The following is a 15,537-nucleotide window of genomic DNA, read 5'->3' on the forward strand; positions in this document are numbered from 1 at the left end:
TATAAACGTTATTTTTAAAACATATAAACTTATAAATATAAAAATATATATCTATTGAAAGACATTACAAGTTGTGCTCTTTTTATTTCTACTAGACACTCTACAAACGCCCGCTTTGCGCGCTTTTTATTTTTTATTTTTTAAAAGTAAATTACAACAATAATTGTACAGATAATAATCTATAATACAAGTTTGACAGCTATCAAAACTCAATCGTAATGACAGCTACTCTCGCAACATGAAGTAAGCGCAGCGAGAGAACCAATCAACATCGCGGAAAAGAGACAACAATTACTTCGAGATTTACGACTATCGATATAATCGATGCACGTTTTAGAAAAGGAAAGGAACTAGAACATGGCACGCTTCGCTCGCACCAAATGTTATTTTCACAGTGATAGCTTGATGTATGTTCGGCATTCTTTTTTTTCTTTTATAAGCGAATTAAAATTTGCATGGACATTCAGAAGAAATCTTCCCTCCCACGGGTACGACCTTGTCGTGGTGGGAGGGCTCAGTGCCCCACAGGCATTCAAGCCCTCGGGCTTGAATGCCTGTGGGGGAAGCTAACAGTACCCATTGCACTTATTAGGTTTGTTTTCTATTCCTGCACTACTGCACTAATGCAATAAGTAAGAATAAGAAAAAATATATTTGTCTTATTCTAGCTTATTGCATCAGTGCAGCAGTGCAGGAATAAAAAACAAATCTATTACGTCGTCGATCGTAAAATTGTGATTCGTCGCGCCGCGTTAACGCGGTTCGGGAGTGCCGACCGATTGAATTGAAAACGAACCGTATCCGGTTCGTCGTGTTTGCTTCGGTAGTGCCGTTCAAGTAAATGGAGTTTTAATTAGTCCTCGCGCGATTGTGACTTTAATAATCGCGAGTGTTTTTCGCGAGTGTCTCGTGACAAGAAAGGACAGCCTGTTCTGAGAGGAGGAGGAGGAGGTCCAAAAAGGGCATCGGGCATCAGCGGAGCAACCTTGGGGTAAATATTTTTTATTTGCACGGTTTTTATTATTTATTCATTTTAATATATTATATAATATAATATTTAATATATAAATTATAAAATTTTCAAAAATATTTATTATTTTAAGCACTGTTTTAATTTGAATCTTATATTTGTGTGTTACAGTATCATCGCAGCTTCGTGGCCGAATAACTCCGCTCGTTGCGCATCGGATCGGTGAGTGACGATTTTTATATTTTGGAACAACAAATCTATGAAATTTATATTAAATATCTCTTTATGTATTATGTATTATAAATAGTGCAGATAAATGCGACAATTCATAGATTTCTTGTTCCAAATGTTTTTTGTTTGCATTTTTTATTAAAACGTGTATAAGTGTATACACGTTTTAATAATGTACTTGTTTTACAAGTGTACTTGTTTGATTTATTATTTAAATTATCTGGCTGTCATGCAGCTAGAATGGATTTGGCCAGGATCAACAAAAGGTGAGTCCAATCTGGCCGGAAGAAAGAAAAAGAAATATTAAAAGTTGGGTGTCAATGTTAACGTAGGTAGGTAGGAATACTGGTAGGTAGGGATACGACTAAGTAGGGATACGGGTAGGTAGGGATACGGGTAGGTAGGAATAGGTAAACGAATAAATGGAAATACGGATTGGTAGAAAAATAAATCTAGGGTTGTAGGGCTCGCAAATGTGATATTTACCGCCTGTTTTAGACTTTTCTCATTCGACACGTTATAGGAAAGAGGAGGTTTTAGTAGGTAGGCGACGGTGAGGCTTTTCGTCCGACGTGCCTTCCGTTGAATCCCACACTCTCCTGGTCTTTCGGGGAGTCTTTGGAAGATTTCCTCCTCTATAATAAAAAAAAAAGGCATATACACACTTAAAAAGTATGTACAACCAGGCGGAGACAAGGAGACATAATTCGATAGTTCAAATTATTAGACAGAATATTATCAATATACTGCAAATTTAATAATAATAAAGATAATTACATTTTTTATGTATAATTTTTTAAATCTGTATTATAATATATAAACGTAATAATAATTGTACAAACGAAAAGCGCGTTAATTGATTTAAAGATGCGAATACGATAGGGAGAAATACTATTGGAATTTGCCTATATATAGGTATATATAGGAAAATTCGATTTTAATATATTTTAGGATTTGTTTGTATTTGTGTTGTACCATTCGGGTAGCGGGTAGGAACTCCTTATGGACAGTCCTATCAGGGGAAATGAATCAACCCCTGCCCACCGCAGATTCCAGGCGCTCCCTGGTCCGGGGAGCTAGCACCTGCCAAGGATCCCTGCCCAGGGTAACGGGTGAAGATTGCAAGGGTTAAAGAAGAAACAAGAGAGAGGAGAGACATCAAAGTGGCAAATTAGACGAAGGTCCCAACTCAGTCCTTAGAAGAACGTGTAAAATTATCAAGGCTACGTAGTTCCACATCCACGTTTTGCGCTGATACTACATCGACGATTCGGTCCCACGAAGAAGGTAAATTATCTCGATTAAGTAATACCGCTCATCCCCCTCATCCCCCCGTTCCTATCTAAAATAAAATTTTGCTACTAATTAAGAATGTTTTTCTTAAATTACTTTAAATTCTTTATTCCTGTAAATTTATTTTATTACATTTAATATTTGTAATTTTGCATTTATTGACATTACTAGCAAATCTTAGATAATTTAATGTCTTATTATAAAATTCGTCTAGTGGAGATATATTTAGTAACATCAATGTTTTGGCATTGCCTCCTAGAAAAGGCATGAGTAAATGTGTCAATTTAGAATTTCTGTAAGGAACATGTTCCTGTTTCTTCAAAAGCGCTAAAATGACATTGCCAAGATTTGCTTACTTGTTGATATTTTTTGTTTCTGCCATTCTGACAGTTTCTTCAAGTCGTCCAATTATCTAAATGTTCAGATCCGGCTAAGTCAACGAAATTCAAATTTCTTGTTAATACTACTTGTTTTGTAGTGTCTGTACCAGTAATTTTTATTTTTCCTAAGAAATGGGATTTAGATGATCTAAAATGTAAAATATTATATATTATAATGTATATTATACAACATTCTAAGTTAAATTCTAAGTTAACTTATTTCATTTCAAAATTGAGTTTATGTTTCGTACATAATTGAATAATAAAGCACGTGGAGTAGCAGCACTTTTAGCGGCAAAGTTGATCGAGACCGTTTCACACCATCCTAATTGCATTGCGTTCGCACAACTATCGTTACCAGAACGAAGTCAGACGCGGGACGGCGAGAAATAAAAAAAAGGTTTTCCGGAAGAAAGAATGAGACGCAAAATAAAAAAAAGAATAAAATAAATTGTAAATAGGATAAGTATTAATCAGATAGTTAAAGATACAAATATTTTGTTTATTTTGAAGTCTTAATTGTAAATGACTATTACATAAATTTGTTGATCGTCAGTGATAATTCATAACCTTAGAACGTAATGCTGTCATAACGTTATCATAAAATGAATGTTCAATTTAAAGCATCTTGCGTACAATAAGTCTGATGCAAGTTCACGAAATACGTAATTAATGAATTGGCGAAAATTCTATTTGGGCATGATGGGCCGTGATGAAAATGTAAACGAAACAGAAACAGATACAGACGATGACGACGAAGTTACTGAAAGCAATGAAACCGTCTCAACGGAAAAGAGTTCTAGAAATGTCGATACTTCTCCTCCCAAACTATTTTACAAGTGGCTACCAGAGGGATGTCTCAAATTCTCCTTCCTGTTGCTTAACAGCGTGGCTCTCGTGAGTTTTCGGAAATGGATGTTTCGCCAGAAGTTTTTAACATGCAATTTATAGATTCGAAGATTCGAATAATTTAATTTTGAAATTTATTAAGCTCGCAGGTGTAACGGCGATAACGATGTCTGTCTTGATGTTGAATGATGCGAATTTTACATCTAGATTGCTTGGTCAGCGGCTTTCTATGACAATTTTATCAATTCTAGGAGTGTTTGTATCTTTGGTAGCTTTTACCGGAATTATAGGAATCGCGAAGAAGAAAGAACACTTTATGATTTTTGTAAGTTAAAATTTTTTTTAATTATTCTAAAGCGTATTTTCTGTTTGGGATATTATACCAATCAAAATGAAAAATTTAGAAACAATCTTTTTTTACCATATATGTATTTTATCTTTTAGTACGTGATGTGTCAGTCAATCGCTCTTTGTGCCGTATTTGTATCTCTGACAATGAGTTTCCCATTTTTCGATAAGATTACGAAAAAAGTTCAAAATGATATGATCGACTCCATGAACAATTATCAATCTTTTGATTGGGCTATTAAAGCGTGGGACAACACTCATAGATATGTAAGAAAAACTGAAATACTTATTAATTTCACAAATCATATTTTTAATCGCGTAATCCGCTTTTTTACTAACAATAATTCGTTTTAGTTAAACTGTTGTGGAATTAGATCGTCTAAAGATTGGTTAGATCATCAAATAAATATTCCGCAAAGTTGCTGTTCTACATCAATTAAACAAGTAAATTTTAAAAGAACTTTTCAAAAATATCTTTAAAATATCGGTAGTGTCTAATATATGAAAAAAGCAGAATATTATATAACATAATTCGGCGGTATTAAATTAATAGTTTTAGCCCGTAGAGAATGTATTAAAATAGCTTTCATCTGAAAGCTTACATCCGCTCTTAGTCATGGAAGAGTTGCGCCAGTCACGTCTTGATCCATTTTCTGCCAAGTGGCAGAACTTGGAGCACGTACTTTCTTTTTCATGCCGGGAAATGAGCAAGTTGCGTTCACGCGCGGCGCACATCCGGTCGTACCTAATAATATCCGGATCCCTCATGTTCTTCTCGTGCTCAGGCATTTTCTCTTTCTCTTGTTTCTCGGAAGTTACGACGGTTCGCAATAATTTTCAGCCGGTCAACTGTATCCTGCGATAAACTATTTCATTAGTAATTCCCAGATGACTGATATATAAGGAATAAAAATTAAACAAATCGATAAAACATCGTGGTTACTCGATGACCGTAATTATGATTATTGAATACATTAATATTATTAATTCACTTTAATCCGTTATATTAGTAATTTATTTATTAAACAAATATATATTAGTCAACATATCGGTGGTAAATTTGTGTATGAAACAGATTCAACTGCTGCAACCCTTAATTTGGAAATAAATAAACAATTAACACAGAATTCATGCGAAGTTCCTGATTTATCTAAACAATTTTCAGTGCCTGCACATGACAGAGAATGTGTCTTTTAAATCTGGCTGCTTCAAAGGAGCCATAATGCTATTAAAATCGTACGTTCAGACTGCCTCTATTTCCACACTTGTCATATTTCCACTTCTGGTAAATCAAAGCTCATTATTACTCTTTTCCCCTTCGTATTTGTCTGCCTTCTTTGATAAATAAAGAAAATTCTTCATGCGTTTCAGTTAATCAGCGTGCTTTTAGCACTTGGTTTACGAAAGGGACTAAAGATAAATCGTTTGACGAGGGACGAAGCGATTTATTGATTCTCGAAGACACATCGAGGGTAAACGTGATTTAAAAGTGAATGATAAGTCCGGTGAAACGTTTTCCCGTTTTTTATTATCATATATAGATCATATATTTTCTGAAAACACTTAATATATTGTACTTAAGATAGTAATATTGTAAGTTTATTGGACATGCTGGTTGGATCGCCGTTTGCCGCGTGGCAGTGGTTCATGTGAAAAAATCCGTAAATTACTCACTTCCGGCGCCTCTACGATGATCATCGAATCGGGATGTGTTTTCAACACGCGGAGAAGAGAGGGGAAAAGGCGAAAAAATACATTTATAAAAATTGCTCGTGATCATCGTAACGCTCTCGTTTACGGAAGGGTTCAAACGGGGGAAGGGAGTGTTTGATGACAGAGGAGGGAGGGAAGGGGAATAAGTTGTTCCTTTCGTCTTCCTTTTCCTAAAAATGGAGCGTCTTACATGAAATCGATTGCCTGTCGATGCGATACGAAATATTGACGTAGTGATAATTCAGCGCGCGCCCGATGCACCTGTCTTTTTCTCTCCATTTATCCTCTCTTCTAAATTATCGCTAAACGGCTACGGCAGTGGACACCGTGTTTGTATGCGTGTGTTTGTGTGTGTGTGTGCTTTATATATGTTCTGTACTCCGTGTATACGGGATGTGTACGATATCTAGTTGTTGGGAATAGGGAAGAGGGCGAGGAGGACAGGGTTTGGGTGCAGTTTCAGGCAGGTTCCCATCCAATTACAGATATATTATATCATAGCAAACATCGTGACTATTTACAATAAATACAGTTGATTAGGTTATATAAATAAAATATATATAATATCGTATCGTTAGGTTTAGGTTTACAGCAACACGTGACAGTAAACAATTAGATCAGCGGCAAAGTAGCGTTAATCTATCTAGGGTAGTGGTCGTAGTAGCTTTTAGCGTGGCTGACTCTTTCGTTCGCCTTTCGCGCTCGCTTATCATCGATATCTCTCATTTTCACGCTCCCCTTCTTTCCTTTTTTTTACTCTTGCTGTCCATTTGTCGCTTTCGTATCCTAACGTCAACGTTTTCCAGAATTCCGAATTCTATTATTTCCCCTCCCCCATTTTTTCGGCGTGGAGTCGCGTTCGAGAACCAATCGCGCCACGAATGCGTGGATCGATAGTTACCGCTATAATTGGCCACTCTAGCTCCTCTCGTGTATGTATATATATATATCTTTTCAATATATTTATATATATTTATATTTATTTATTTATTTCACATAATCATTATTTCTTCGCGCGTTCTACTTCGTTTTTTCCTTTTTTTCTTTATTTATTTAGAGAAGTACGTGGAGTTGTCGCGATCCCCCGCAAGCGATCGTGGGGGACGAACGAGTTTGGAACGAGTTCGCAAAAACGAGAGATGAAACTTCACGGAAGTTAGAGAGTGAATTTTTCTTTTCTAATATTATAATCGCGTGAGACGGGGGATCGGGGCCTCGATTCGAGTTTTTTTTATTTTTTTGAGGCCTTGCCCGTACGACATTATATATCGCGGTTACCTGGCCCGCTCATTAATTTGACACGTGATATTTAAAAAATAGTCGATTCTTCTTGAACGCACCGTTGCCGGGTCCAACAGTGGATAATACGGTTAAAGATCAAGAGTGTGAGGGCAATGTGAGGGAGCAGTAGGGAAAGCGGATGTGAGGAGGAGTTGGCTGGCCAAGGGGAAACGATGAGTGTTTAGATGTGACACGAATGTCGAAGCACTCCTATTTCGCTTATCTAGAGAAAGCAGAAGCCCTCGGAAGATTAACGGAAATTACCCTCGAATATTACCCTCGCGAAATTACCACCACTGCTGAAAGAAGAGACAGTAGCTGCTTCATTATTAGTTATGAACGCTAGATAAATATACCGATATAGCCGAGGGTTGTCATTATTGTTATTAATAAATTTGAACGATTCTAAAGCGATTGCCTCTAAGAAATCGAATTTAAGTCACAGAGTAAATTATTCGAGATTAATACAGTTCCAACATTTTCGTTATTTCCATACGTGAGTGCTTTCTAAAGATAAAGTTAAAACAAAGCGAAATATAATGTGTGTGTATCAGTTACGCTTAGATAAGCGAGGGAGGAATGCGGCTCGACGATCGAGCCTGTTCGCGCGGCCGTTCGCGAGGGAACGCGATGATGAACACACGCGCGGGGATAAGATATTCACGGCGCAATTTTAGCGAGTTCTCCGTTTTCGCGTGTCGTCGTTTCGCGCGTGCGAACGAGGACGATAAAATATACAAAAAGACTCGCTTTTGCGGCCTCGTCGGCACGCGCGAGCGCGCGTGCCTCCGATATAGGAGGAACTCGTCTTGGACCGCGGTTTAAAATTGCCCAGGCAACACGACACCGTAAAAGAAGCCATGAAAGATGTCTAATCTTTCAGATGTCCTTTGGATATTTTTCGTCTTTTACGATCTCGCACTGTTCGGGTAGTATAGGTCTAAACACTCGCCAGAGTTAAAAATACGTTACAAAGCTTCCTTATATATCTCTTTTTCTTTCTATTCATTCATTCATTCATTCATTCTCTCTCTCTCTCTCTTTCTCTCCCATTCTATATATATATATATATATTTTTTATACACTCAGCATATAGATAACATTTCTTTATTCTTCATCTATTCAGACAGCAATGTCGTTGTGCCACTAACTATCCATAAACGGCACCATTTCTAAAGCCGCGTTGCAAAATATCAATGGCGAGTACGAACGTTCGTGGAGATGCGAACAAACAATACGTGCGATAAATCGACAGATCCGGAGTCTTCATGGGGACGGAGGGCGGAGGGAAATGAGGAAGGGGAGAAGGAGGAGAATTGACGGGTGATAATGAGAGGGATTTCCGACGCTAAGGGTGGTTCGATGCACGTACATGGGCTTTTGTGCGCGAACGATCGGCGCGCACACATACACACACACATACACATGCACACACATATACACAGGCGAAACGATCGTTACTTGGCGGGCAGTAATTTTGGATACACATATTTAGTACTCTCGGTGAGGAAACATAGTTAATGTCCGTTATGTTCATATCCAGCAAGCACAAATATGCGATATTGTATACGTATTATTTTTACCGATAATGAGTTTATATCTCTCTCCCTCTTTTAAATTTCTTCCGTTTCCGGCTGTACGTAGACATCGGCTCGCACGCCTGGCTCGCATTTCCCTCCGCAATCTTTGGGAAATCACGGAGTGTACCTCACACCGTCGATCCTGAGTGACTATCTTCCCGCACATTCGCGCGCACGACAATGCGATATAGATTACAGTATTACACGATCGGCGACCGATCGGTGAGCGCTTACGCTACAGATAGGACACACCCACATGTTAAAAATACGTTTAGTCTCGCTATTGGTATTCGACGATCTCATGCATGCTCATCCTCGCTCGATCATCGACTGATCCTCTCATTCCTTTGCTCTTTCACTCTTTCTCATTCTCTCGCCATACAAGAAAAGCACCACTTTATAATACAAATTCGTCTCGTCCTTAATTGCCTAAAACCGCGAACGGAATTCAAGCTCGTGGCCGCACGATCGAGTCCGCACGATCGCTGGCTCCTAGTCTTCTTCGAGGACATCGTAAGGATCACCTCCTCTCTTCCCCCGGTTCCTCTTGCTCGGTCCTCTATCAAGGCCATTCATGGTTGAGACACGTCCTGTACGTTCTGTATTCGTTTCCATGCTTGCTGTCGCTTTCCGTGTCGTATTCGTCATCGCGCGAATACCATATTTATATTACACCCGCCGTTATTTTTTTCTAAGTACGACGTTAAAATATCATCGGCAGGGCAAACGCACGTCAATGTCGTCGTCAACAACATCGCTTCTTCCGATTCGCATTCTCCTCGCATTTATTCTACGCCGAAGAAGGTTGCTATGTCAATGTAAAGCTATATATTGACTAGTTTCTCTTACTCGCTCTCTTCTCGTTCTCAACTACGAATGGCCTCTTTTCCGATTCTCTCCTCTTCTCTCTTCTTTATCTTCCTCGCGACATAACTATAATTACCTTGTATGCGGTGTACCGTCGAGCGTGCACGATTTACACGCGCAGTATCACAATCCGCCGTTTACTTTAGGCCTCGAGCGCAAGCTCCACGAGCTTGCCGGCCTTGCCTCGCACGAACGTAATTAGAGAACTCTATATCTTGGAATTTAAATCGAACCTGCAAGCTGGCAACGAGCTCGAGCTGCGTTCACGTAGCGTCGAACTCCTTGGAGAAGGAATCTCGCAATGTTCCTTTTCCCTCTTTCCAAGCTCACGCAGCTCGGAATCCAATGTACTCTCTCCCGAATCTTATCCTCTCATTTCCTTTCCCGTCGTCGCTTATAAGGCTTTCGCGGATCTGCCAATCGCGGATCGGTCGCGCAGCTGGTCCGTGGAGCGAATACTCGGTAAAACCCGCGTTCCTCCGCGTGCGTTTAATGCTCTCTTACACTCTACGTACCCTATACCACCTGGGGTATGTATATTTATATATATATATATATTTATAATATATTATATATAATATAACGTTATAGTGTTTTTGGCATCTTTGAAATACACAAATAGACTTTGGTATAAAACTTTTTGATAGTGTTCAGTACGTTTATATATATGCGCGTGCATATATACGGACGCCGCGCTACGGCGTGCTACAGCGGCATTTCTTTAACCCCTTCGTCGACTTTCACGTTTACGGTTTCCTTTCCTCTTTCTATCTCTATATCCGATGTTGCTCACTCGAAAGTTCATTCCCGCGGCTTCGATACTGGACAATGTCCCCGTGCGAAGGGACGATAGGCTGACTTTCAAGTCGCTCTAGCACATCTTGTCTAACCACCAAAGCTTACAGGACGGCACGCCTCTCCTCCTGCGTCGCTTTTTGCTCGACTGGTCGACGGCCTTCTTTACGAACCTGATGTTGTAAGGGTCCTCCGCGAGTTCGGGATACTGTTGCGCGTCGTGTATGTACTCGCCCTCGTAGTTAGACGCGAGGCCGACCTTTAGTATCTCATCTTGCTCGGCGACCATCCACTCGACGGATGTGGGAGTATTCGTTTTGAGGGCCTCGCGTTCTCGATGCCATGCCTTCCTGATGGCGGTTGCCTTCGCATGATGTAATAACCTCTGCTTCTCCTTTTCTGCCGTGGTACCGTAGCGCAAATTCACCACGTAGCTAGCGCCATGTATCTTCACATCGATCAGTGAGCTGCTGCCACTGCCATTCTCGTTCTCGTGGAACGTCGTGTTCACCTGACCACCTAGCCGTTTCAGCTGGCCGCGATCTTCGCTTGCGCGCCAAGTTTCCTCTTTGACGAAATAAAAGGCATCCTGTTGCGCGCTATGCACAACAAACGTAAATGGCAGGAAGTATGAGCGATTAAACACGGATGTGAATACGTCGCCGTAAATAGCGTTAGCGCTAGGCACGCTGGATACCACCGCCTGGCCATCGGCAGTCCTTGACACCAAGATACCCTTACCAAATGGTGGATCGGATGCCGCACCCAAGCGGCTGGGTATTAATTCACTTGTGTCCTTCTTCAAGGCCGAGCGCGGTGGCGCGGATAAACTTACAGCGTCGCCTGAATGCCTCTGAGCGATGTACGCGAGGAAACCGGACTGAACACCCAGATTGCGCGTTCTTTTCTTCTTACCGAATATAGAGGTTCCCGGGCCGAGAGCTCGCGGAACGAGACTTTCCGGCAGCTCGTCCGGGAATAGCTGTGGCGCTAAACTCTTGAGATCGTATCCGAGATGCGACAGCCATGATATGTGATCTGCAAAATAGAGATACGTCCAATGCATATTGACAGAAGTCGGTGCAAGATAAAATGTAACTCGGTTTATCGATACGATGGTATCGTAGCGAACTTACCGGTTGGTTGACTCGTTCTGTCAGTGTGTCTAACGTCGATCGGATCGTTTCCATTAAATCTATAAAGATGTAGATGCGTCGGCTTGTCTACACGATCCAAAACATTCTCCCAGAGCGGTGACATCCACTGTCCTATCAGGGGGTCATAAACCTTACCGTTTGGCATGTGAACGAGGGAAGTGACCTGTAAAATAAATTACAGTATTAAAGCATGAAATATAGCAAAGAATATTTCCAATATCATTTATGTTTAATCTATATAAATAAAAATGTAAATGTTTGTTCCTCATTTAAGATTTCCGTAAGTTTTTCACCGATTGCTTTGAAATTTTGACACAACATTGCATTCGTAACCGGGAGTGTTCTTATGGGGTTTGATTTTAGATATACCGGTGTTTCAAAAATGATGGCCATAATTTAAGTGTAAAAAATAGTTTTTCATTAATATTATTGAAATTTTGACACATTGAGACGGGGAGAGACCGGGAGAGACGGGGAGAGACCGGGAGAGACGGGGAGAGACGGGTAGAGATGGGGAGAGACGGGGAGAGACGGGGAGAGACCGGGAGAGACGGGGAGAGACCAGAAGAGACGGAGAGAGACCGGGAATGACGGGGAGAGACGGGGAGAGACCGGGAGACACGGGGAGAGACGGGTAGAGACCGGGAGAGACGGAGTGAGCCCGGGAGAGACGGAGTGAGCCCGGGAGAGACGGAGAGAGACGGGGAGAGACGGGAGAGACCGGGAGAGGCGAAGAATGTTTCTATTGTGTTTAAATTAAGATAATAAGAAAAATAAAAATGGCTGTTATTTTATTGAAAAAAAGGAACTTATTTAAAACAGTCTTTTGAATGGATTTCTAAATCGGCAGCTTTTAGAAAAAAAAGTTAGAAGTACGCGAATAAATGAATATTAGATTTATTAAAGATAGATAAATGCTTATTCAAAAATAAAATAAAAAGAGCAACAGTAAAGCAAGGCTCTTGAAAGTTAAACAACAAAAGCAAAGAAAATTTGAAAAAAACGTAGCATAAGAATAGAGAGCCACAGCAACGCGTGGCAAGGCATAGCTAGTTTTAAATGAAAATTGTATCAATTAAAAATGAATTTTATTTGGTCTTTATATCTGAATCTTTATATTGATTTTTCTTGTGAAAAGTATCTTAATATAAATTTTAAAGTTTAAGCTATAGAAAGCTATAGAAAAAAACCATCATAATTTTTGTTAATACTATTAGTAATGTTATTATTAAATTAATTATTAATATTATGATTAATATCCTTGTTTAACTTACAACTACTATATGCTCCGAAACCAAAAATTATTCGGCACACAGTTTGACCAACTTAAAAGTATGTATAAAATAAAATAAAAATCAACACAAAGATCTTTTTATGAACGATTAAGAATTATCTTTAATTAGTTGTATTTTTACAAATCAATATATTCTTCTGTTATTATTAAAAATTTTATTTTATTAACACGCTTTTATTTTATGAATTATTAAGTATAAGACATATATATACATATATATATATATTTTTTTTTTCATTTACCTAGAATTTTTTTCATTACCTGATCTAGAAGTCCTCCACAGAAGTCGACCGGTAAATAAAGATATGGATTCGAATCATAAACGATGTGGCCGTAAGGTGAACGCATGATTTCTCTGATGCCTTCGCCGTACTGGTTGAAGATCATAATAGGTGTACCGCATTGATCAGTGGCAATGTAATATTTGTGCCGGTATACTTGTGCGTATATAAGATGTCCTCTGTCGTCGTAGACTAGCGACATTAGTTTACCATCACGCGGGCTGTATATTTGACTCACTTCGTGTGGCCGTTTCTGATTGTTGTAGAAAAATTGCGTAACGTTGCCGTAATTATCTTTTCTCGTAGCTAAACGATCCAGATGATCATAATAATATCGTACGTCGAAGCGACCACGTTTGGTGGCGCGCACGAGAAGACCCTTAGCATTGTAATTGAACCTTTCCTCTCTTGCATTCTGTACTACCAGACCCCGGTTGTCATACTTGTAGAGACCTTCACCGAACTTGACTATTCGGTCCATAGCGTTGTACTCCATCGGAATCGTGTTACCTCGATATGTGAGCGACAACATGTTACCATTAGCATCGTACTTGAAACCCCATGGTTCCTGCGCTTCCACACCGGTTAACTGACCGTCACAGTCCCATGTGTAGTTCTTTACATTAGTGTACGTGTTAACGGCGACGTTGCGCGTGTATGTTCTTGTCTGATTGATGCGGACCGCGCGAATCGTGCGTGAACTCCATTCTGAATACCTCCATTCGATGAATTGTTACTGTGACTTGAGTCTCCAGGAACCGATCGTCTGTGGTGCGCGAGAACAGCGCGGTACCGTCAAACACAGTCGTCTCGTTTGACTGCGGTCTTGTTATTTTGAATTGGCCGATCTGTTCCAGCATGCCTGATCTGGGACTGTAAGCCATCGTGTGCGGTGGTAAAGTCTGACCACCTATTCTACCTTGCACCGCGATCAAGCGGAAGTTTGAATCGTATTCGAATGTAAATTTGGCGTTACTCAGACCAGTCTTGGCGCCGAAATCTATACGCTCTTCCACCAGAAGTCCCGCGCTATATTGATAATCCCACTTATATTCCACGTCCCTCTCGGAGTGTATCACCTCGGAAGGTAGTCCACTTTCCGTATATCTGATCTCACTCTTGCCATCGCCGTGAACGACTTCCGCTAATTGACCTGAGGTGTGATATCTATAGACGATACGAGCTCCGTCTCCTGGAAACACGGTTTGCAGCAAGTTTCCGTCGTGACTATAGTGCTGTAGATAAGCTCTGGTACTACCGGGTGGAGTGTAAGTCACTCTGAGGAAGCCAAGGGAAGCCTGACAAGAAAAGGAATGCTTAGTTTCCGAAGGTAGAATGATATGTCGCAGTCCACCATCATCGTCGTATTGCAACGAGAACTGTCTGTTACTGGCAAGCGTGATCTTCGACAGCATGTTAAAGTCATTGTAGGTGTATTTTTTCGTGCCGTCCTTGCTATTAGTGATTTCTGCCAATTGGCCGTGTCGATCATAGCCGTAGGACTCGTCGGAGGCACCCCATTTCCAGCTATCAATCCTGTTGAATCGATCGTACGTGATGCTGAGATTGTGACCCTGCTCGTACGGTTGCCAGATCAAGGGTAAGCCGGCCTGGTCAAAGGTCACCGTTAACAAAGGAGTTCCCATTTTATCGTAGAACGTCTCACGGCTTAATGCCTGTTCGAATTCGACGCTTATCACTCGCGTATCGTTCACCCAAATCTCTCTATTGAGCGTTTGCTGTGGATGGCTAACTTCTCCGACTAGGTTGTATGTCGTCGTCATGGTGTTTGTTAATTCACCCAATGACATCAGTTGATAACTCCACATAGGCAACATCTCTGCTTCTACCGGCAAAGCTGGTTTCAATAGTGGATGTTTTGTCATCGCCGCGCTCAGTACTCTACCGCCACCAGGCAAAAGTACTTCCAGACTGCTATTCGTAAATGCAATTGCTTTCATGAGTTTGGTACCTATAAACGAGAAATTATGGGATTAAAATAATACTTATTATGTTTTTAATAATATTCTCAATGAAATTGAAATGTACTTGTAATATCAAGAAAAATAGATCAAACAAATAAATAAAAATTAATTAATTAATTAATTAGAGAAAATACATACCGTCAGTGATTGTCAACATCTTTGATTTTTCGTTTCTCATCTCAAATTCTACGGTTCGCTGTTTATCGCCTTTCGATAACGCTTGCAATGGAGCAGACACTTTAACCAATAGACCTTCGTCATCAGACAAGTCTGATGATAATTTCAATTTCTCGCCTGTCGGCAGTATTACATCGGTGACACGGCCTAAATTGTCGTAATTGTAAATGTACGTTTCATCTCCCTGAAATTTTAGCATAATGTCACGTTTTATCAACATTTGTTAAAAATTTTGTTTTCATATATAATTAAATAAAAAAAAGAGAACATAAATATTCATTCGATCAATGAATTAAAGCTATTTTTTTATTAATGAAAAATGAGTAATAAAGATTT

The 15,537-nt window shown here is 39.9% G+C and overlaps 2 protein-coding genes across 4 annotated transcripts in view; one reads left to right on the forward strand and one right to left on the reverse strand.

The window, feature by feature from the left end:
* The first annotated feature begins 9 nt into the window (after window positions 1-9).
* LOC105835247 (leukocyte surface antigen CD53-like) lies at window positions 10-7,227 on the forward strand. 3 transcript variants are annotated; one of them, XM_036282453.1, is made up of 7 exons: window positions 10-991; window positions 1,142-3,771; window positions 3,866-4,048; window positions 4,168-4,338; window positions 4,426-4,515; window positions 5,237-5,356; window positions 5,443-7,227. In XM_036282453.1, the coding sequence occupies exons 2-7, from the start codon at window positions 3,547-3,549 to the stop codon at window positions 5,521-5,523; spliced, it is 870 nt and encodes a 289-aa protein (XP_036138346.1). In that variant the 5' UTR covers window positions 10-991; window positions 1,142-3,546; the 3' UTR covers window positions 5,524-7,227. The 3 variants fall into 3 exon arrangements, with proteins under 3 accessions (XP_036138346.1, XP_036138339.1, XP_036138352.1); XM_036282459.1 differs by lacking the exon at window positions 10-991 and having other exon boundaries at window positions 3,314-3,327; window positions 3,499-3,771; XM_036282446.1 differs by lacking the exon at window positions 10-991 and having other exon boundaries at window positions 1,018-3,771.
* Window positions 6,795-15,537, reverse strand: part of LOC105835246 (teneurin-a) — a 461,026-nt gene continuing 452,283 nt past the window's right edge. The window contains 5 exon segments of the mRNA XM_028191729.2: window positions 6,795-11,345; window positions 11,444-11,627; window positions 13,020-13,718; window positions 13,720-15,011; window positions 15,163-15,385. Of these exon segments, the coding sequence (XP_028047530.1) occupies window positions 10,384-11,345; window positions 11,444-11,627; window positions 13,020-13,718; window positions 13,720-15,011; window positions 15,163-15,385 (3,360 nt within the window). The 3' untranslated portion in view covers window positions 6,795-10,383.

The sequence above is a fragment of the Monomorium pharaonis genome, chromosome 1, assembly GCF_013373865.1.
Source record: "Monomorium pharaonis isolate MP-MQ-018 chromosome 1, ASM1337386v2, whole genome shotgun sequence".
Taxonomy (NCBI): Eukaryota; Metazoa; Arthropoda; class Insecta; order Hymenoptera; family Formicidae; genus Monomorium; species Monomorium pharaonis.

Coding starts and splice junctions, on each gene's coding strand:
- LOC105835247 (XM_036282453.1), top strand. CDS start 3,547: ATGAATTGGCGAAAATTCTATTTGGGCATGATGGGCCGTGATGAAAAT. Junction 4,516..5,236: donor GTTCTACATCAATTAAACAA/GTAAATTTTAAA, acceptor AACAATTTTCAG/TGCCTGCACATGACAGAGAA. Junction 5,357..5,442: donor TTGTCATATTTCCACTTCTG/GTAAATCAAAGC, acceptor CATGCGTTTCAG/TTAATCAGCGTGCTTTTAGC.